Source organism: Anopheles ziemanni, chromosome 2 (genome assembly GCF_943734765.1).
Source record: "Anopheles ziemanni chromosome 2, idAnoZiCoDA_A2_x.2, whole genome shotgun sequence".
Classification (NCBI taxonomy): domain Eukaryota; kingdom Metazoa; phylum Arthropoda; class Insecta; order Diptera; family Culicidae; genus Anopheles; species Anopheles ziemanni.
Genome location: NC_080705.1, coordinates 50,551,853 through 50,574,813, shown reverse-complemented (window position 1 = coordinate 50,574,813; position 22,961 = coordinate 50,551,853). Strand labels below are relative to the sequence as shown.

Below are 22,961 nucleotides of genomic sequence, written 5' to 3'. Positions count from 1 at the left end.
AGTTGTATTGCACTTGTTTCACCCAGGCCTCGGGCCAGCGAAAACGTTTCGAAACGAGGACGTTTTTATATGGGAGCTTGTGTGAAATAGAACGAAATAGGACGTTCGAGCAGCCGAATAAACAAGCAAATGAGGATGTGTGCGTGCATCCAGTGGCCCAGAAATTGTAGTTGTGTGAGTGTGCTCGGAGGCGTTTACTTGTGTTGGTGATACTTACCCAGGTATCTAATAGTGTTTTCGTATTTGTTCTCGCACGTAGCGATGGGCGAGTGTTTTGCACGTAGCGAAAGCGAATGTTTTGCACGAAGCTAAAGCGAATGTTTTGCACGAAGCTAGAGCGAATGTTTTGCACGAAGAATTCACACGTTGTAATTACTAGGTTAAAAAGGAACTTTATTTGCACTTTTTAATTAGATTGGCACGTAGCAGCTTGTTACTCGTAGGTATACGTAAGAAAAGCGAGAGAGCCCGTCGATCCGTTGATCGACGGTTTTATAGGTGTCATCGCTCCCCTCCACTTCCCTATGCGTGGGAGAGTTGCCCGTAGCGAAAGCTCTCCCACGCGCTCTCTCCTGTGACGTACCAGCACGCGGTGATAAGCTGACATTCCAGCACGCGGTCTGGCACGTCACACGATCTTCCGGGTCATGGAGGGGATTTGCCATAATTGATATGCGCTTATCGCATGATCGCGCGGATGACATAATTGTTTCGATTATAACGCGATTATTTCCCACAACCATTCCTCCCCCCTTTGGGACGCAGGCGACCGTCCCAAATTCCGCACGTAGGTGGTGGGTCGTCCTCATGCTCAGGGGTCGTCGGCGGCACGTAGCCAGGAGTCGAGTCAGGAGGACACTGCGCTGCTGATCCCTCAAGTTGTTCGTTTGGCGCTGCGTCGGATACGGAAGAGTCAGGTGCGCCCGAATGCTCCTTGGATACTTCCGTTTCAGCGGCCTCAACTGGGAGGGGTGCCAACAGCCTCACGTTGCGCTTGTAGATGCCGCTGCTTGTTCGTATGTCAGCGACACGTACGATGCCGTCGGGTCCCACGTAGGTTTTGACGACCAGGCCCATGGGCCATCGTCCAACGGGTAGGTTGTCATCACCGACTAGCACGATCTGGCCCGTCTGCAAGTTTGTAGTGCGTTTCGTCCACTTCGCACTACAACGCAACTGAGCAAGGTACTCAGTTCGCCAACGGGACCAGAATTGCTGAGCGAGTTTCTGGACTCGCTTCCAGCGAGTTTTGACACCGACCGTGTCATCGTCTCCAAGCGGGGCAGGAGTGGTGAATGATGCTCGTCCGATGAGGAAGTGCGCAGGGGTAAGTGCCTCTACCGATTCCGGACTGGAGTGGATTGCGGTGAGCGGCCTGGAGTTGAGAATGGCCGAAATTTGGTAGAGTAACGTCTGTAGCTCTACCAAGTTCAGCTGGGCTCCCTTTGCGGCGGCCTTGAACAATCGTTTTGCCACCTTGATGTTGGCCTCCCAAAGCCCTCCGAAGTTTGGGCTCCTGGGAGGGATAAACGAGAAACGAATTCCGCTGTCCGCTGCCAAGCTCACCACTTCGTCCTGGAATTCCCGGTTGTTGTGAGTCTTGCGAAGCAGGGTCAATTCTCTGGCAGCTCCCACGAAGTTGCGGCCGTTGTCGGAGTAGATCGTGTCAGGTCTTCCACGTAGGGACACGAATCGTAATAGAGCTGAGATGAACGCCGATGTCGACTGATCTTCCACTACCTCCAAGTGCGTGGCCTTTGTAGTGAAACACACGAAGATACAAACGTAGACCGTTCTACGCTTGCCTGATCGAGCATTTGAAACGATTTCGAAGGGGCCACACAGGTCCACGCCGGTGTGGGTGAAGGCGGGAGACACGTTGACGCGAGCCGACGGCAGCTGTCCCATCTGCTGGGCGTATTGTCTTGGGCGCGCTCGGGCACAAATTACGCATCTCGAGGTTACCCCGACGACTGTTCTTCGCAGGTCTCGCATCCAGAATCTCGCACGGAATTCGGCCATGATCAGCTCAGTTCCCGCATGGAAATTGTGCTCGTGCAAATGGCGGATGATTACGCGGGAGAAGGGATGCGACTTTGGTACTAGGAAAGGAACCTTGGCTTCGTCAGCCAGATCCGAGTTTCCTAGTCGTCCCCGTACGCAGATGATCTTATCCCTTACTATTGGGTCGAGGTGCTGCATCGAACCCTTGGGCGTAACTGACCCGGAGTCTTGCATCTCCTTGACCTCATTGGGAAAGCACGTAGCTTGCATCACCCGTACTATCAGTTGGAGTCCGTACTCCAATTCGTCGAGCTGAAGGGGTCCTGATTTTTTCTCCACGGAGGATGAGGGTGCGCGTAAGTTAAAGATTGCTCTACCGAGCCACGCGAAATGTCGTCTTGTCATGATGAACGAGTTGTGGTGCTTATACTGGGATAACAAGTCATCACAATCGTTCCCCACCATGGCCGTCAACAATAGAGGAGCGTCGACAGCTTCCTCCAACGCAGTCACGTAGTTTAGTTGAGGCATAACTGGCCTTTCATCATTGACTATGAAACTCGGTCCGTTCAGCCAAAAACTCGCAGTCTCGCTGTTTATAAGCTTGTTGGCAGGAAGTCCTCTGGACACAAGGTCTGCTGGGTTGAGTTTCGTCGGCACGTAGCTCCAATCCAGACGATTCGTGGCAGCGTGAATTTTCTCCACCCGGTTCTTAACGTAGACTCCCCACTTGGTGTTGTCGGAACGTATCCAAGCCAGTACCACCTGAGAGTCAGTCCACCAACGAGTTTGGCTTATCCGGGTGCCGAAGGCGTCCTTTATTTTGGCATAAAGGCGAGCTAGGAGCAGAGCTCCTTGCAGTTCGAGTCGCGGCAAAGTCACCTCTTCGATGGGTGCCAATCGCGACCTGGAGCACAGCAACCGAGATTGCGGGTTTCCTTCACCGTCCAGAAAGCGAAGGTAAATGGCGCATCCAAAGGCCTTCGTAGATGCGTCGCTGAAGCCGTACATGATCGCGCCCTGAGGTTCGCTGGGCAGCGCCATCCTTGGGATTGGGAGCTGTCTGAGAAGCGGCAGGTGGCTGGCGAATCCGTTCCAGCTTTCGATCATGCGAGGTGATGCGGCTTCATCCCATCCGAAGCCATCTCGCCAGAGGTCTTGTAGCAGAATCTTTCCGGTGACTATCACTGGTTGGAGGATCCCGATAGGATCATACAGCTTGCCAACTTTGGATGCTAAACGTCGTTTCTCCAATGAACCCAAAGGCTCGTAGAACTCATCCTGGACTACGAGCTGGAACGTATCCTCTGTAGGGCACCAAGCCAGGCCGAGCAACTTGATGGCCTGCTTCTCACCAATCTGTACAGTTGTATCGCGGTGTTCCACCGGGATTTTACTGGTGATCTCTGGTGAGTTAGATGCCCACTTTCGCAATGGCATCCCGCGTATGTTGAGTGCTCGCTCGACGCTGGTCATAAGCTCACGTAGCTGCTCGGGAGTCGATGCGCCCAACGAAAGGTTGTCCACGTAGAACGATGATTGGATGGCGTCAGCTGTCTGGGGATCGGAAGTCCGCACTTCTTCCCCGGCTTCGAACAACGCCCTGCAGGCCAAATAAGACGAAGCAGCCTCACCGTACGTAACAGTGAGGAGTCTGAATAGTTGCATCGTGTCCTTTGGCTTGTCGCGCCACAGAATGCACTGCATCCAAGTGTCGGGCTCGGATACCCACACTTGACGGTACATCTTCACGATGTCGGCAGTCGCCACCACGGTTTGAGTACGGAAATCTAGCCAGATTCGGAACAAGTCAGGCTGGATCACGGGTCCTACGGCTTGGAGGTCGTTCAGCGAGATTCCCGTCGTTGATTTCGCGCTGGCGTCGAACACAACGCGTAGTTTTGTGGTAGTCGAGTCTGGCTTGACCACGCAAGAGTGGGGAATCACGTAGCGTACTTTGGGGAGCTCCTCCGTTGATACTGGGCACATGTGGCCCAGCTCTTGGTACTCTCGCATGAACTTTCGATATTCTGCGTAGGTGGGCTCATGGCTGGCGAGACGTCTTTCTAGGGCTAGCAAGCGGCGTCTTGCTTGCCCCATTGAATCTCCCAGCTGGTTTAGCTCCCCCCGTAAGGGAATTTGTACGATGTATCGTCCATCGTCAGCGATGGTGGTATGCTCCTTAAAGTGCGTCTCTAGTTCGTGAGACTTCCAAACCGTGGAGTCGGCGGCATCATTTGGGAGTTCTTCGATTCTCCAGAATCGTTCGAGGATCTCCTTTAGGTCATCGACGCACGTAGCTAGACAACTGTGTTCGTATAGATCGGCTGAAGTCGTGTCACGTAGCATTCCTCCCACGAGCCATCCGAATTTAGAATTCTGGAGGGTCAAGCCATTTGGGAGGCGACGCAGCCCTGTCTTGAGTGCGTCGAAGCATATTCTGGCACCTAAGATAGCGTCGATTGTTCCAGGATGGTAGAATTCCGCATCTGCTAGGAACTTGGCCTCTGGCAGGTCCAATTCGTCTTGTCTGATGGCACGAGCCGGTTGATCACTGAGACCGGGAATCACGAAGAATCCGACATCCTCAGAGCAGCTGCCGTCAATCGACGTAATCTTCGCTCGTATTTGTTGGGTTACTGGGATTTTGCTCCCCACGCCACTCAGCGTCAATCGTGCAGGGTGCATCGCTAATCCAAGACGCTTGACCGCATTCTTGGTGATTGCCTCGATTTGGCTGCCGGAGTCGAGCACGCATCGGATCCGTTGCCACATCCCCATGTTGTCCTGGATGAGTATCGCGACAGTAGCGAGCAGCACGTAGTTGTCCAGTAGCGGGATGTCTTCCGTTGGTGAAATGTCAACCAAGGCACGACTTGATTGGCAAGAATCGGCAGCAGGATCATTCGATGAATTGGAGCCCGAAGGGGGGGCATTACCACCCTGTGGGATGGTTTCATCAGGACGAGGCGCAGGACAAGCACGATGATGCACGGAGCCGGAACGAAGCACAGAGCGGGATCTCCTCGGGATGTTGTATGCATCATGCGGCAGGCAACAGTTTCTGGTTGCAGAATGAATCCGAAGAGGCACGGAGCAGGAACAAGAAGGTGCGGTGCGAGCACCAGGCAGCAATTGGCAGGCACTGGGTGGCGCGGCAGTACGAAGAGGCACGGAGCAGGAACGCGGGGCGGCGCGAGCAGGCAGAAATAGGCAGGCACTGGGCGGCGCGGCAACACGAAGAGGCACGGAGCAGGAACTAGAAGCGGCGCGAGCAGCAGGCGGCAAGAGGCAGGCACTGGGCGGCGCGGCAACACGACGAGGCACGGAGCAGGAACGAGAAGCGGCGCGAGCACCAGGCGGCAATTGGCAGGCACTGGGTGGCGCGGCAGTACGAAGAGGCACGGAGCAGGAACGCGGGGCGGCGCGAGCAGGCAGAAATAGGCAGGCACTGGGCGGCGCGGCAACACGAAGAGGCACGGAGCAGGAACTAGAAGCGGCGCGAGCAGCAGGCGGCAAGAGGCAGGCACTGGGCGGCGCGGCAACACGACGAGGCACGGAGCAGGAACGAGAAGCGGCGCGAGCACCAGGCGGCAAGAGGCAGGCACTGGGCGGCGCGGCAACACTAAGAGGCACGGAGCAGGAACTAGAAGCGGCGCGAGCAGCAGGCGGCAAGAGGCAGGCACTGGGCGGCGCGGCAACACGAAGAGGCACGGAGCAGGAACTAAAAGCGGCGCGAGCACCAGGCGACAAGAGGCAGGCACTGGGCGGCGCGGCAACACGAGGAAGCACGGAGCGGGAACGGCGGGGCACGAAACTGGAGTCACTCGGCACGGCGCGGGCACCAGGCGGCAAGCAGCAGGCACTGGGCGGCGCGGTAGCACGAGGAAGCACGGAGCGGGAGCGGCGAGGCACGGAGCTGGAGCGGCGGGGCACGAAGCTGGATTCACTCGGCACGGCGCGGGCACCAGGCGGCAAGCAGCAGGCACTGGGCGGCGCGGTAGCACGAGGAAGCACGGAGCGGGAGCGGCGAGGCACGGAGCTGGAGCGGTGGGGCACGAAGCTGGATTCACTCGGCACGGCGCGGGCACCAGGCGGCAAGCAGCAGGCACTGGGCGGCGCGGTAGCACGAGGAAGCACGGAGCGGGAGCGGCGAGGCACGGAGCTGGAGCGGTGGGGCACGAAGCTGGATTCACTAGGCACGGCGCGGGCACCAGGCGGCAAGCAGCAGGCACTGGGCGGCGCGGTAGCACGAGGAAGCACGGAGCGGGAGCGGCGAGGCACGAAACTGGAGCGGTGGGGCACGAAGCTGGATTCACTCGGCACGGCGCGGGCACCAGGCGGCAAGCAGCAGGCACTGGGCGGCGCGGTAGCACGAGGAAGCACGGAGCGGGAGCGGCGAGGCACGGAGCTGGAGCGGCGGGGCACGAAGCTGGATTCACTCGGCACGGCGCGGGCACCAGGCGGCAAGCAGCAGGCACTGGGCGGCGCGGTAGCACGAGGAGGCACGGAGCGGGAGCGGCGAGGCACGGAGCTGGAGCGGCGGGGCACGAAGCTGGATTCACTCGGCACGGCGCGGGCACCAGGCGGCAAGCAGCAGGCACTGGGCGGCGCGGTAGCACGAGGAAGCACGGAGCTGGAGCGGCGAGGCACGGAGCTGGAGCGGCGGGGCACGAAGCTGGATTCACTCGGCACGGCGCGGGCACCAGGCGGCAAGCAGCAGGCACTGGGCGGCGCGGTAGCACGAGGAGGCACGGAGCGGGAGCGGCGAGGCACGGAGCTGGAGCGGCGGGGCACGAAGCTGGATTCACTCGGCACGGCGCGGGCACCAGGCGGCAAGCAGCAGGCACTGGGCGGCGCGGTAGCACGAGGAAGCACGGAGCACACACGGGGCACGAAGCACGGGGGGCGAGGCACGGAGCACACGCGAGGACGCACGGAGCACACGCCAGGACGCACGAAGCGGGAACGGCGGGACACGGCACTGGGGTTCGGATGCACGGAGCGGGCGCGGAGTGAGGGCACGGAGTGGGCCAGTCACTCCGGCGTCGGGTCGGAGTGCACGTGGAGCATTGTGTGGTGCTTCTTTCCACACACCTGGCACCTCCGCTCACTCGGGCATGCATTGGCCGGATGGTCCTTCGAGAAGCAGTTCATGCACTTGCGGCGGTCCATAATGTAATTGATGCACTGAATTACGGAACGCGCGCGCAGCTCCGGGCACACCGTCGTCACGTGGCCCGTCCTGTCACACGCGTAACACCGTCGCGTCCCAGCCCCCTGACCCCCCGTTCTTACCTTCGTACTGGTGCTGGCGGGAACGATGGCGGCAGCGGCTGGCTGGGTCGCCGGCGCCTTCCGCGCAGGCCTGGAGGCGATGGCAGCGGGCTTCGGGGTGACGGTTGCAGCTAGCACCGTCCGTGCTGCTCGCTGGTTCGCTCCACGCGCTCGATCCGCATCTTCCTTCCGCTTGGGCTGATAATAAATTTTATTAGCCAGCCCATCCAGCTCGCGACGCAGCTCAACCCACGTAGGGATGAGCTGCTGGTCCGCACGCCGTGTCACGCTCGCAATGGTTTCAGCGTCTAGCTTGTCCATTACGAGCGCGACAATCAGCCCGTCTTCCACCACGGAGGTGGAATCGCCAGCCTCGGCGATCTGGCGGGCTGAGGCCACGGCCGTCTCCACTACGTCGATGACGCGCATCAACGCGTTCGCCGACGGAGAGCTCATCCTGGGCAGTTCGAGGATTTTGCGGATGTGGCCCATAAATGCCACCCGCTTCTTATAAAATCTCTCCTCCAGCTTGGCCCAAGCTTGGGCGAACGGCATTCCGGCGTTTTCGAATGCCTCACAACTGTGCCTCGCGATGTCGCACCGCTCGAGGCATTTTATCAAAAAGGCGAATTTATCGGAGTCCTCCGTAAGTCCGGCCACGCGCTTCTCGAATCGACTCGAGAACGCGGGCCATTCGGAGGGCGAGCCCTCGAACTTGGGCAGTTCTATGCGAGGCAGGTGGTCTGCTCGCGATGGCTGCCCCGCCATCGTGGTGTCCAAAATGGACGGTTTGGAGACGGCTCCCTCACGGCGCTTGGTTGCAGCCGCCATGGCTGCCGCATAAGCCTCCGTGAAGGGGCCCCTGCGCGGATGGGGGCCGGTGACACTTTCGACGCGCATCAGCGCGGCGTTCCCGTCCCGCCACAGGGACGCCAAGATGTCCACCTTCACGGCGGCCACCTCCGGTTTCATCTTCGCATCGAGGCTTGCGGCCACCTCCTTTACGCTGCCCTCTAGGGCGGTAAGTAGCCGCAAGGCCTCGGCCACGATGTTTTCGTTCTCGTTATTCATACTTAAGTCGTGACAGAATTTTGCACTTAGCACTTTTCACGTTATCACGTCGGGGTCACCAAAATGTTCTCGCACGTAGCGATGGGCGAGTGTTTTGCACGTAGCGAAAGCGAATGTTTTGCACGAAGCTAAAGCGAATGTTTTGCACGAAGCTAGAGCGAATGTTTTGCACGAAGAATTCACACGTTGTAATTACTAGGTTAAAAAGGAACTTTATTTGCACTTTTTAATTAGATTGGCACGTAGCAGCTTGTTACTCGTAGGTATACGTAAGAAAAGCGAGAGAGCCCGTCGATCCGTTGATCGACGGTTTTATAGGTGTCATCGCTCCCCTCCACTTCCCTATGCGTGGGAGAGTTGCCCGTAGCGAAAGCTCTCCCACGCGCTCTCTCCTGTGACGTACCAGCACGCGGTGATAAGCTGACATTCCAGCACGCGGTCTGGCACGTCACACGATCTTCCGGGTCATGGAGGGGATTTGCCATAATTGATATGCGCTTATCGCATGATCGCGCGGATGACATAATTGTTTCGATTATAACGCGATTATTTCCCACAACCAGTATTTCTTTCGAATTATAAAGCACGTTGGTTCACATTTGCAACAATTGCATTTGATGTTATTCCATCAACCCAGGCACTTTGGTTTTATTTTATTCAAAACGATTTTACGAGGTAAGTCATCAGTCTAAGGCGCTGCAATTAAACTATTCATTTAAGAAGGTGATCAGTGGTAACTAATAAAAACTATTCTACCTTGTAGATGAATTCAAATTCTAATTCGAATTCTACGGACCAGGCAAAGGCGATTCGCCTGTTGCAAATAGCAGTGGCTAGACTGCACGAAGGCCAAAAGGAAATCAACAAAAAGCTTGATATATTACTTGCTCGGCAAGCTGACGACACAAACGACAACCTCACGGAAAATTTTGGACCGGCCACCACACCGCAGGAAGTAGAAAACTTACAAAATAAGAACTTTTTTGAAAAATTAGCTGCATGGGTGATAACTAAGCTAACAACCGCTGATCCCAAACAGCGGGCCTTTGAGTGCATTAAAAGAATTATTGATATTCAAGTTTTAGTAGGTATGTCGTGGACCGGGCGAGGGAAGCACGGCGACAAAATTCCATTCGCAAAATTTAGCAACATTTTTAATTTAATACATCACGTAGCCGGGAAATGCACAGCAGCTGATGTAAAGGAATGGATTAGGCTAAAACTAAATCATGCGGATAATATTTTAAAAGTAAAAACTTATAAGTAGTTTGGTTTTGTAAATAGTTTTTAGATGTATTATATGTAAATAGTTTTCTAGCAATCATGAACTGTGATTTGAACTTGAACTAAACTAATAAATATCAATGAACTATATCTTCTTCTATGAATAAATATTTAACTTTTAAAATAGTTTAATCGTATTTTAGATGTAGTTAAAAGCATGTCAATATTTCCCTAGCAGTTATGGACTGTGATTTGAATTTGGACTGATCTAATAAATATCTTTGAAACTTATCTATAAATATCTGAAACGCAGAATAAATCATTTTCACAATATCGAAGACGCTAAACATACTTGTTGAAGATTGCATTGTCCCTGCTGAAGCCGTGTTATTGCTGGGATGTGGTTTAGGTATGAAACATGCAAAAAATAGAACAACCCGGTAAAATACATAAATCATCATTCAGTATAGAAATTGTGGCTAAACCTAATTTAATTAATTAATTTTTAATTTTAAGTTAATTTCGGCTACGCAATCAACCTAGGGGGTGCGGTATGAGGGGGGCCCACGGGCCCCCCTTATTTCTCAAAACTATAACAAACTCTCTTTTTCGGTAGACCTAGCGCAGTCCGCTCGCTGCGCTCGCTGCGGGCGCGCCGCCGTTTCCGCGCGTTCTCACGGTCAGCACTGCAACCACCGTTTGAGGTTTAGCCGAAATTGTTAGTACTTACATAATATTTTTGCATTATTTTACGATTCAGTCGCATTGTGGAACCTGTTGTCTATTCTATTGATGTATTCTGATAAATAAGATGAGTGAGTTAATATTTGTAATGCAATGTAGTAAAAGTGTACAGAGAAAAATAATGATGAAGCCCCACCCCTTTCCCGTGTATAGATTGATTAAAAAGGAAAATCGAAATCAAAAACGCGCGCGAGTCTCGACACTATACACTCCTTTCCATTTTTTACATCATCATTATTTTTCCGCCACCGTTATGGTGACAAGCAAAGTATTAAAAGTTAATACTATTAAATTCATGCGATTAAATCAATGAAATTAGTTGTTAATGATTACGATTGGGCCGTCACCAAAAGAACAACACTTCCATAATATTAAAATGTTAATCGTCAAGTGATGAAAACTAATAATGTTAATTTTTAATAATTACGATTACCCCATCACCAAAACAACTGTACTAGCAAAATATTTAAATGTTAATACGATTACATTAAAATCATTGAAGTTAGTTGTTAATAACTACGATTGCCCCATCACCAAAACAACAGTACAAGCAAAATATTTAAATGTTAATGCGATTACATTAAAATTATTGAAGTTAGTTGTTAATAACTACGATTGCCCCATCACCAAAACAACAGTACTAGCAAAATATTTAAATGTTAATACGCCAAGTTACGAAAATTAATAATGTTAGTTGTTCATAAAAGTGTGTAGTAGTGGAATGAATAATACGGATCCAAGTGTATCATCTACGATTTTATCAGGTTCAAAATAAACAAGGGGGCGAGGTGGCAAATTTATCGCTACTAGTTTGCATTTGATTGAATTAGTCTCACTCTTCTAAATGAATTGAAAGATGTAATGTTGTAAATATGGAGTTTAGATGAAGGAATCTGAAGTGTAGAAGTATCATCTTGTAAGGTGCATTTGAAAAAATCTTCGTTACTATCATACAATATACCAACAATAGAAATGCAGTTAGTCGGACACATTTCCGCTTTTAAAAATTTGACTATACAATTGGATCTGATCAGAAACCATTGATCTTTAAAATTTTTTAGTCAAATAAAACTGGAAGTTACTTTCAATCCATCAACCGTCAAATAAGGATATTTCGTTTTAGCAGTCTGAGGAGGTATACTAATCGAGGCAAATTCCTTACACCTAGCTGCTACTTGTTCCACACATTTAGAGCCTTTCTTTACGCATCGTTTGAGGTATTGCAAAAAATTCTCAAAATCGTAAGCAGAGAAATTATCAAGTTCTCCATGTACTTGAACGTCATCATAAATGTGAAGCAAGTTATGGACGTTACTAGACATATGTGTGCGGCTGTAGTGAGTGGGGAAATCTTTAACAAATTTCACTAACATTCTTCCAGCAAGAGGCCATAAATGTTTGTATACAGCAGAAGAAAATATTGTAACGCTACAAAAATAGAAAAGGTAATGATTGTAACCTTCATTGTGTAAAAAGTTTTTATAAATGGCCGGAGTAGCATAATGCAAAAAAGATCTAAACTCAGTGCCTTTCCAATAATGAAGGGAATCTAGAGGCCTAAAGGGTCGGTTAATTTCGAAAGGTAATTTTGTTTGTTTTAAAAATTTGGAAATGTTAGTCTTCTGATCATTGGACCACCGATCGAAGCTCGCCATTTTATTGTTTATAAATCCCTGCAGTAACTTGCGAGTAACACCTAAATCAACTAAATGAAGTCGATCAGCTGCTGGAAAATTGGAAACCATGTTAAGATTAGCAACATCTTCTAAGGGGGAGCGAATGATTTTATGATGTGCTTTATCTACTTTAGCACGAAACTCAGCATCCGTGCGTGGTGCTGCAGATACCCCTTCAAAAATTACTTTCTTTTCTGGCTGTACATGAACTCCAAGAATGTTGCATTTGGTACATCCATGTTTTGCGGAAAATCCCATTACTGATTTGATAAAAGAGCGCGCCGGAGAATCGGCAATAAATGCTCTTACATTAACAGGTATTATTTTATTATCAAATGTCAGGCCTGTTTGCTGTAAATTATTTAATTCACCCACGAGAGGCCGTAAAAATGTTTCTAAGTTTTCAGGTTTTTTTTGACCACGCTATCGTGTAGTTTTACAACTTTTACAAGGATTGGCCAAAACTGAGTTGCAGCACTTTTAAAAAGTGGTAGCCCGTCTATGAAAATTTGTAGCGTAAAACTCATTGCCTCAGGAATGATATCTTTGAAATAATTTCTGAAAGCAACCTCTATCCCTTGGTACCAAAAATCTCCTCCCGTTACTTTTACTAACTTTTCATTTCAAGCTGTTAATTTCATGACTAACTTTGGGAGTTCTTACAAGTGCTCGCCGATCTGTTGGAAGATCAGGGTGACCAACCATCCTTAAAACTGCCAATAATATATTAACAAAGTTCCGAGAAAGGTTCCCTACTACTGATATATGGCGCAATGCCTCTCTCAGGGATTTAAACTTGTTCAAAAAACTATAAGTCTCGTTCCAAAATTCTTCTTCTCTCTGTTCTACTCTGTTGTGTCTCTCTGAATGCTCTAATTTCTGTACATTTTCCAAGTTAGTATTATAAGTTTCGTTCAAGCTGTTAGTATCGTTAATGTTGTTAGTTTCCCTAGTATAAATACCCTGACCAATTCCGCTACTCTCACCAACTCTGTTGGACGTGCATCTTTCCGCTTCAAACAAGAAAAAACAAACGTTTCTTCGAACGGGAAAAACAAAGCAAAAAAGTCAGGATTAGAGTCTGGCTCCTCCGCTAATTTGTTGCGAAAATGAAGGGATATTTTATCACTTTTCCCATGACAGCTCGCATGATAAGTTTTTATACAGCATCTGAACACTTTGCCGACTGACGACATCATCATTGAGACGTGTTAGAAACGTCGGTTCATTTTATTTACGAATGATAGTTTTTTATCACATACTGCTTGACCCGAAATTTGCGACAGTTTTGAGTACGGCCAATGTTGTACAAAAGGGCTGAGGATGGTAACCGCCCACACAACACATATGCATATAAATCGAATATAAACTTGAAATAATCGTACTTCTATGCAATATGATTGAATCGTAAATGATGCAAAAAAATGCATATACGTACAAAAGTGGGGGCGCTAACCGTACATTGTTCAAAATGTATATGTTTAGTCGTACATTTTCTAAGTCGGCATCATAGACGACTTACGATATACATCAGCCGGCCATTGCTCGTTCATCTATACGTATGCAGAAAAAAAATTGCATTACATTCTTAATCGGCATCATATGCAACAAAGAATATACATTGCTCGTACATTGTCTATGCATAATGCGATTCCGATTCGAAATATACTAATATGAGATTCAATTTATTCAACTTAATACGACTTCGTGTTGTGTGGGCGGTTGTTGGCAGACATTGCAGAAGAGGCTGCAGACGAAACAATAACGAAATTTTTGCGCATGACGGTGGAAGAATTTGAACTACTTCTCAAAATTCTAACGCCGCACATAGTAAAAAAAGGTACAGTAGATATCCGACATACGCGGTACTCGACATACGCGGATTCGGAGATACGTGGTTATCAAAATTTGACAGTAGATTGGGTTTATAACATCGATATAAATTCTTGAGATGTACAACCACACTATTAAATATGTAAATTACACATTTCCATAACTTACGCTGTTTATTTCGTTTATTGCAATTTATTTTATTCGAATACGTCTGCATTGCATTCATTGCAACTGACAAAGTAAATTTTGTTATATTCTATGATACATGTACACAAGAACGCGATCTCGTAACTACTAGTAAGACATGGCCATAATAACTGTGGTGTTTAACCCTCTTTCCGCAGATGAAATTACTCAAACTTGATGTTGTCCTTTTCGGCATACAACTTGCTTTGGCTTGTCTGACACCTACATAAAATTGATATATTATAAACAAAAATGCTACGATGTCTAACAAAGGCTAATAATTATACGTACCGTTGAAAATCCCGTTTCATCCATGTTCCATATTCTATTTGGCGGATAGTTATGTTCAGTAAAAACTGAACGTAACAGATTGAAAAAATCAGTTACACTCCTCTCATTGAATCCTTTCACACGCTGCAGCGAAGTATTCTCTGGTAGACGTATTAACAACATTGGATTGCGCTTCATGAACCCACGAAACCAATCTATTCCGGCAATCCTCTCTTTAACATTGAACGGGTGTTGGATGTTATTCGAAAAACAGCATTCGAGGTCGCTGATGCTAATATCTTTTGAAGTCATGCCATAAAAACAATTTCGATGACATGTTTTACAAGCTCGTCCTCTTGACTTTTTGTAAATATCGTGTTGTACTTTCCCAAGCTGGATACCGTGTTTTTTCCTTTTGCTAAATATTGCGCTAATGTTCTTTTGGGAATTTGGGAAATGCCGCTACACTAGTTTGCGAGGCACCATTTCTTATAGCGGCCATGGCGCTATTTAGCTGCTCTGCAGTCCACGCATGTCGGGTCGACTTTCGTTTCTAGTCTCTGACGATTTTTACTTTTTTAAAAAAAATTACTAATTTGGGTTTTACGTTGATCACCGGTTCGAATGAAAATTGCAAATGGTTGCTATGGACCCGTTTACTTTGACAGTCGACCATGGTTGCTAGACTGCCAATAGATACAAAGGTAAGGTCATGCAGAGAAACAAGTAAACAGTTCAACACTAACTGCGTATACACGAACATTTGCTTGAACTTTGTAGTGAGGAATTCAAAAGACAAATTAAGTAATAGGTTGTTACTAATTTACGAATAATTATTCAATAGCTTTACCAATCTGTAAATGGCTTTCAAAACAAACCTGGACAATACCTTTATATTTACAACAACCTCGCAGGTAGCACTTCTTCATATGAAATTACAATTCTGTCAGAACTAAAAACTATTCGTTTCTATGAACTCACATGACATGTTCAATATAAGACTTATTTAAATCAACAATGATGGGGACACCGTGCGACTTACTCTTGTTTTAATGGTTCGTCCTGCCCCATTGTTTACATTTGGAATGCTAGGGCGTCTTACCCCACCTTTGCAGGCGCATCTTGCCCCACTCTGAGGATCGTCCGTTTTATGTAATTTATTTAAAATTTTGAGGATTTTAAATCAGTTTCTCTTCGGTATTCGTTAAATACCATTATCAGGTAGTAAAAAAAGGCCTGGGTGTTTAAAAAACATAATATCAAAGCATGCCATACCTTACATAACAGTGACAAAATATTAGATCATTTGGAGTCAATTTTGTTTTTTCTCGTTTTCTTTTTGAAATGGTTATTTCGTGCAGTAAAATTTACAGTACACAGTACAGTAGTAGATACGTTGATGAACATATTCTATTACTTAAATTATTTTTAAATGGCTTAATTCAACGTAAAACAGGCCGGGGCATCTTGCCTCACCTTCCCCTCTAAGCTATGTGTCAAGCAATATTCGAGATACGCGGATTTCTCTGGTCCCCATTATCCGCGTAAGTCGGATACTGACTGTACTTACATGCGGAAAGCAGTTACTGCAAGGGAGCAGCTAATAATCATTCTACGTTATTTAGCTACAGCAGATTCGTATCCTAGTCTCCAGTTTTTGTTTCGAGTAAGTATGATTACAAACAGTGGTTTTGAATTATATTATTTATCGAATAATTTATTTAGGTATCGGTATGTACGGTCTCCAGGATAATACCGGAAGTATGTGACTGTTTGGTGAATGTTTTAGCTGAATACGTAAAAGTAAGTAAATGTTCAAACTATTTTTAAGCTTATTAGTTTATTTGTCTATTAAATAGAAAATAATTGATTACACAAACACTTCATGTACAATATATTGCATTACATACAATTATAAATTGATGTAAATATTTTTTATTAGAGTTTTATCGGCCAGGTTGTTTTCAAAACCTTGAAAGTATTTTTGGATTATCAAATTACAACTCTTTGAATTCTATCCATCTGCCAACTGAATTGTCACAGCCAACTGAATTGTATACTTTTTGTTATTAACAGTGCACGGTTACTGTATTATCACAAACTGTTTTATTTCTCAGCCCTACTAACCTATTGCAGTATTACACTACTATTCAAGTGCCTGATCTTGTTTTGGTTTCAATGTGATTTGGTTGCTATCACAGTGCCTGGCTACTGTATTATACAAACTGTTTTATTTCTAAGCCCTACAAACCTTTTGCAGTATTACACTACTATACAAGTGCCTGATCTTGTTTTGGTTTCTATGTGGTTTGGTTGCTATCGCAGTGCATGGCTACTGTATTATCACAAACTGTTTTATTTCTAAGCCCTACAAACCTATTGCAGTATTACACTACTATATGTACAAGTGCAAGATCTTGTTTTGGTTTAACTTTATAATATTCGAAATGGCATATATAACCATTTCCTTACTTATATGGCGCTGAGTGTTCATGGCCTGTCACACTGGTCCAATTCCGTATCCCGGCTTTATTGGCGGCTTCGTCTACGCCATCCTTCCACTTCAATTTAGGCCTACCACGCCTCCTCTGTCCTTGTGGACAGCCTAAAAGGACTTTACGGGCTGGGTCGTCCGGTGCCATTCGCATGACATGACCAGCCCACCGGAGCCTGGCGAGTCTAATTCGCTGTACGACAGTGAGGTCTCCGTACAGCTCGTAGAGCTCGTCATTATATCGGCTTCTCCATTGTTCCTCCTCACATACGGGGTCAAAAATCCTCCTGAGCATCTTTCTCTCGAATACGTCTAAGAGGGTTTCGTCAGATTTGGACAGAGTCCATGTCTTGGAGGCGTATACTGGTACTATGTATGTTCGGTATAGTCCCAGCTTCGACTGTCTTGACAGGTATCGTGAGTGGAAGAGATTTCTCAGACTGTAATATGACCGGTTCCGGTATTACGAACGGCTGACCACCGATCTATAATATACCGTCTTTCGGTCACACAAACTCTCTTCGGAGAGAGGCCTTGTCCCACTAGGGGATGTCGTGCCACATAAAAAAAAATATATATGACCGGTTGGCTGCCAGCACCCTAGCTCGAATTTCATCTTCAATGTTGTTGTCGGTGCTGACCTTCGACCCAAAATAGGTGAAAGGCCGTTCTAACCAACATAAAAAAAATAGTGGGACTCAATTATTGTGACTCTTCAAATTCCTCAGCATCTTCGAAGCTGTCAACTACCGTTTCTATTACAATTTGAATTTGTAATAGTTGCTCCGGCTTCTTTTTTTGCAAACGGTATGCCAGGGATTCTAAGAACCCAGAAATTGGAAGGCGCTGCTCGATTTTAAGGCAAACATTTTCCATTGTGTCTAGCACATTCATAATCCGGTTGTCCAAACGTGTTTGCCGAGTTTGTCAAGACTGCTGGCAAATACACGATCCTCGCTGTAGCAAGCCCGATGAGCCTGGCACAGGAGATTGCTCGGCCGATGCCGGTAGGGCTGGGGATCGTCGTTCGCCCGATGCGGCTAGTGCTGGTGATTGCCGTGCACCCGATGGGCCTGCGACTGGGGATCGTCGTTCGCCCAATGCGGCTAGGGCTGGTGATTGCCGTGCACCCGATGGGCCTGCGACCGGGGATCGTCGATCGCCCGATGTGGCTAGGGCTGGGGATTGCCATGCACTCGATGGGCCTGCGACCGGGGATCTGATGCCTGATGCTATCGATAGAAAACATGTCAGAATTAAAAAACCGAAAAATTCCAGTGGCGTTTATTACAATTATAACATTTTTTTTAGTATTGTTCTTCTCGGTATTGTAGATGCAGACTATAACTTTTTAAACGTTGATATTGGAGGCAAAGGAGGGGTGTCTGACTCAGGAATTTTTCGGAACAGTAAAATTCATAAAAAATTCGAAAGGAACGAATTAAACATTCCAGAACCAACGCCTTTACGCGAGCAAGACTCTATCAATGTGCCGTACATGTTGTTGGGAGACAAGGCGTTTGCGTTCACTAAATATTGCGTACGACCATATGGAGGTAGTCATTCTGCAGGATCTCCGGAAACTGTATGTAATTACCGACTGTCACGAGCACGAATGCCTTCTGAAGTTGCTTTCGGAATTTTAAGTAACCGCTTTCGGGTGCTCCATACACCTATTTACCTAGAGCCAGACGTGGCCAGAAAAATTGTTATGGCACCAAGTTAACGCAAATCACACAACTTTTGTAAATTTGCAACGCGTACCAATCAGACCATCAGCTGAGTTGATGCAGATGCGAAATTATTTAAACGAATTTTTTGTAAGTAATCCATTGTGAATTCTTCTTTTTTGTCAATTTTGTTAATTTCAACATATTAATAAGAAGTAATAAAAAATCTACGCACAACACACCTTGACGCACATTCTTTCACCATTGTAACAAGGCAAGGCAAGGCAAACAAAGAAAGCTTTACTATTACATAAAGATCAAGACGAACGAAAAATGTTCAGTCGTCTGCCGAGAATCAAACTAGAAACAAGTGTTTTCTTATTATTTTACGCTACAAAAGAATTCATAGCAACACAACGACCGTCCCACCAACCAACGATCCGGTCACTTGCAGCAACATCACTCCATAGAAACTCTCAGCATATCACACAACAACACCAAGAGAAAAATAAAACAAATCAGCTTACCGAATCGATCGTTTCTCCAGCATCTATTGACTCTGTCACAAAACTCATAGCATTAAACGCAAACCAAGAGGCTTATATATTTGGCTTGCGGCTAAAAATAAACATTGAAATAAACGTAAGCAAAGTAATACTAATATTTTAAGAATATAATATATCACAATCGTTTTCCTACCTGCTCCAGTTTGGCGAGATTCAATAACCTTCTTTCTATTATTGCGATACTGGGCACGTAGATGTTTCCATTTGGTTTTGAGCAAGGAAACATCTAGTCCCATATCTTCGCCAATCGAGCGCCAAGCATGGTCCTGCTTCGTACTATTTTTATAGTTGTCGTGTTGTACTGGACGCCTATGGATCTGCTCGATGAGATATAGTTCGACCAAACTATCGTTTTCATATTCTGCATGGATTCAAAGGATGATTTGATAAATCACTGGTCATTTACAGGAACTAGTTGCATATCACATTTACATTTAAATTTAAAGGCTACATAGGAACATCTCGATATTGTAAAAGTTTCGATATGCGAGTTTGGCATAAACGTGAGCCAACACTTCTTTTCCAGTTTCAATGGGGAATAAAAGGCCAATTCACTACTCCTCAGTGGGCAAGTTAATCCTGTTTCTCCTTCGCTGAGCTTGTTTATCACGGAATCTGAAATTCTCACTTGCCCACTTGCTCACTCTTCACCTTCACCGCAGCACATCTAAGTTTACTAGATTGGTATGAATAAATCTTACATTTCCGTTTCTATGGGCCCTCCTATGATTTGTGTATACCGCAATATACCATTTAAATAACCGATATTCAATAGAACCGTTCAATCGTTTAAAATAATTGATTCACAGCGTGGATACAATTTGTGAACAGTAACGTCTTTTTCGAATGGTTGACTATACATGTATGTGTACACAATTTGCATCTATGAAACCCAAAAAACCGGCCTCCAATCAGACAGGGCGATAATGAAGTTTACAGATATCATATTCGAGTTTAAAGAATCATTAATGAAGGTGACAAACGCGATGAAGGATTGCAAGATGTCAATTCCGGTTTCCAGACGCGATAACGGAGTTTACAAAGGCGTTCAACGCGTTTCAACTTATGCTATCCATCGTAAAAGGCTGTATCGTTATATGATTGATACACTGAAAGTAACGATTTTTTGGTGATCCGTTTCTATGAGGGTTTCGTTTGTTTGTCTATTCTCGGAGCTCGGAGCTATTGAAGGGATTCGCTCCTATCCTGGATCGGAGGAACACTGATCTATGGCTAGGGTGACGTCATTAATAAAATATACTTCGTTTGTGGCCCCCGATGGTCAGTACGAATACGTGAAAATGCCCTTTGGACTTAAGAACGCCCCCTCGGAATTTCAGCGGTTTATTAATTCTATCGTGCGTGAATTCATCCAGGTTGAACAATTGGTTGTCTACCTCGATGATATTATTGTTGCTTATTACGATTTTTCCTCTCATTTGGAGACTTTGCGTGCGGTTCTGGAGAGGATAAAGCAGTTTGGTTTGGATATTAGTAAGTGCAGGTTTGCTGATACTCGTCTTGACTATCTTGGGTATGAGGCTAGTGCATCCGGTATACGACCAAGGAATAGGCATATTGAATCTATTCAAAGCTACCCTAGGCCCCAAAATGCAAAGCAACTTAGGAGGTGCTTGGGCCTGTTTTCATGCTTTCGTCGCTTTGTTCCTTCCTTTTCTTGCCTTGCAAAACCACTTACTAATCTTTTGTGCCAGGATGCCCTTTTTCTCTTTGTTTAGGACTGTGTGGAAGCTTTGCAGGGGGGTCCGCGACAGCCGAGCGGTAGCGCCGGTTAGAAAATCGGCCCATGAGCGCCGGGGCTCACCACCTCGACGGCGTGGGTTCGAATCCCAACCGAGACCGGACCCTCCCCTGTACGAGAGGACTGACTATCCACGTACAACAAGGAAACAAGTCTCGTAAACCCTTAACGGGCAGGCATGACCAACAAGGTCGTTACGCCAAGAAGAAGAAAAAAGCTTTTCAAGCCCTCCGTCAGAAGCTAGTTGAGTCGCCTGTGTTGGCCCTTTTTGACCCAAAAGCTGAAACGGAGTTGCATTGCGACGCCAGCTCTTTCGGCTTCGGCGCTGTACTAATGCAGAAGCAGAAGGACAACAAACTCCATCCCGTTGCATACTTTTCGAAGACTACCTCCAAGGATGAATCGAAATTACACAGTTATGAACTGGAGACGCTGTCTGTTATATACGCTTTGAAGAGATTTCACACTTACGAGGGCGGGCCCAAAAGTAACGGGAATCGGGTAGCAGGGTGAAGAGGGGGGAAAGGGGATCGGGTTCAATATATTTTTTTAAAATCTTAACATGTTCTTGATCAGTATGCAAAGTTTAGTTTCTGTGAGTGCATCCGCTAGTCTTTGAGATTTTTTTCAGTGTAACGGTTTTAGTTTTTTCGGCGATTATGTGAGATGGCCAAGTGAAACTGAGGTTAACCTCGTTCTGGGCTCCCCACAGCTTCAAAAGCGGACGAATATGTTTCAAAAATCAACAATCTTGTTAAGAATTGAAGAAAGTCGATGACATTGGCTTCACTTAAGAAAGCCGGAGACGTCGCGAACTTCTACGCGCGAACAATTTGACAATCATGCATTGCCTATGTTAAGGAAAGGAAAGGAAGATATTCTCTTATATCTTTATGTAACTTGGAAGATTACAATTTTATGTACCACAAATTTAGCTTGCTACCGTTTAGAAAACCACGAGCAGGGGCGTCAGCCACTATGCTTCTCAGGTGGAAAGGATAGTTTGTCTCATACTGCATAAGCCCATTGGTAGACAAATGCTTTAGTTCCGCTATTAATGGGAGCCACGAAAAATTGCCACTACTTTTATGGGCATGTCGGGTATTCCTTCAACCTTCATTAGTTTTGGTCCGAATGAAGTTAGAGAACTTCCATGTTCGGCTGCACAAATCTAAAAGGAAATTGAAATCAATATTTTTCCATTAAATATCCTCATCTAAAATAGTCTTGTAACGATTTTCTGATGTCTTGATACCACATATGCCCTCCTGGTATGAGTTTTATCTGTTTTCCAATATTTTTGGGAGTACCCAGTATCGTCAGCGCATCCTAGATCAACTGAAAGGTAGTTGTGTCCCATAGAAGCTCAAGGAGTAAATTGCTGACCCTGAGTCTGGGTGGTATTCGTAGCCCACGTTTTCAAACGTGTTCCGAATGGAAGCGACTCCTCTACGTCGGGTACAGTGATATGCTCAGCTAGTTCGTACACGTCGTCTAAAAATGTTCGCTTCTTCCATAAATACCTCAATTGTGATATGCTCGATCACTGTTAAAGACGTCCCAGCACTTTCGTCATCATGGAACCGAATTTCCTCATTTTCACGGAGACGCTTTTTTTTAGCTGCTTTGAAAGTCTTCCTGTTGGCAGCAATATTGCGGTAAAGTCGCATAGGTGTTCGCATTTTCGTCACAAAGTTAGTCATTGTTTCTCTTTCTGTTTTAATAACTCTGAACTGTACTCGGCGGTGTTGGTGTTGATTACGAAAAGTACGATGACTTAGAGCCAAAACAATCAAAAGAGGGTATGTGCAAGAAGACAAAATTTGATTCTTACATCTACTATAGTGTATTAGCTCGTCCGGCCAAGCTATAACGGAACATAAACAAAACAACGTGGCTGTTTCAGTCGATTTTAACAGGTTTAAGCCAATTGTTTTTTGTTCTGACCATCATATAACGGTAACCCTTTTATTACGTCCAGTATTTTGAACAGATTTGGTTGGCTTGTCGTTTGGTCCTTTGCCGCTTGGTTCTGTTGTAGAAGCTCTGAGAGCATGTGATTTTTTTCGCAGAGAGCATTAAAGCGCTTCTCCAATACAATTTTGCTCTGATCCTGGTTCATTTCACAAACGCGTTAAATCATTTTCACTTTACAGAAAAACGAAATTTAGGATAGCGCTATGC

At 46.4% G+C, this 22,961-nt stretch overlaps 1 protein-coding gene and 1 pseudogene across 1 annotated transcript; both read right to left on the bottom strand.

Moving 5' to 3' along the window:
• Positions 1–726: 726 nt before the first annotated feature.
• On the bottom strand, positions 727–8,352 carry LOC131293780 (uncharacterized). The gene is made up of 2 exons (XM_058321837.1): positions 7,303–8,352; positions 727–4,947 (listed from the first exon to the last, which is right to left on the bottom strand). Exons 1-2 carry the CDS (start codon positions 8,350–8,352, stop codon positions 727–729), a joined length of 5,271 nt encoding a protein of 1,756 aa, XP_058177820.1.
• A 2,658-nt stretch (positions 8,353–11,010) lies between these two features.
• LOC131293779 (uncharacterized) lies at positions 11,011–22,480 on the bottom strand (annotated as a pseudogene).
• Between the last annotated feature and the right edge of the window lie 481 nt (positions 22,481–22,961).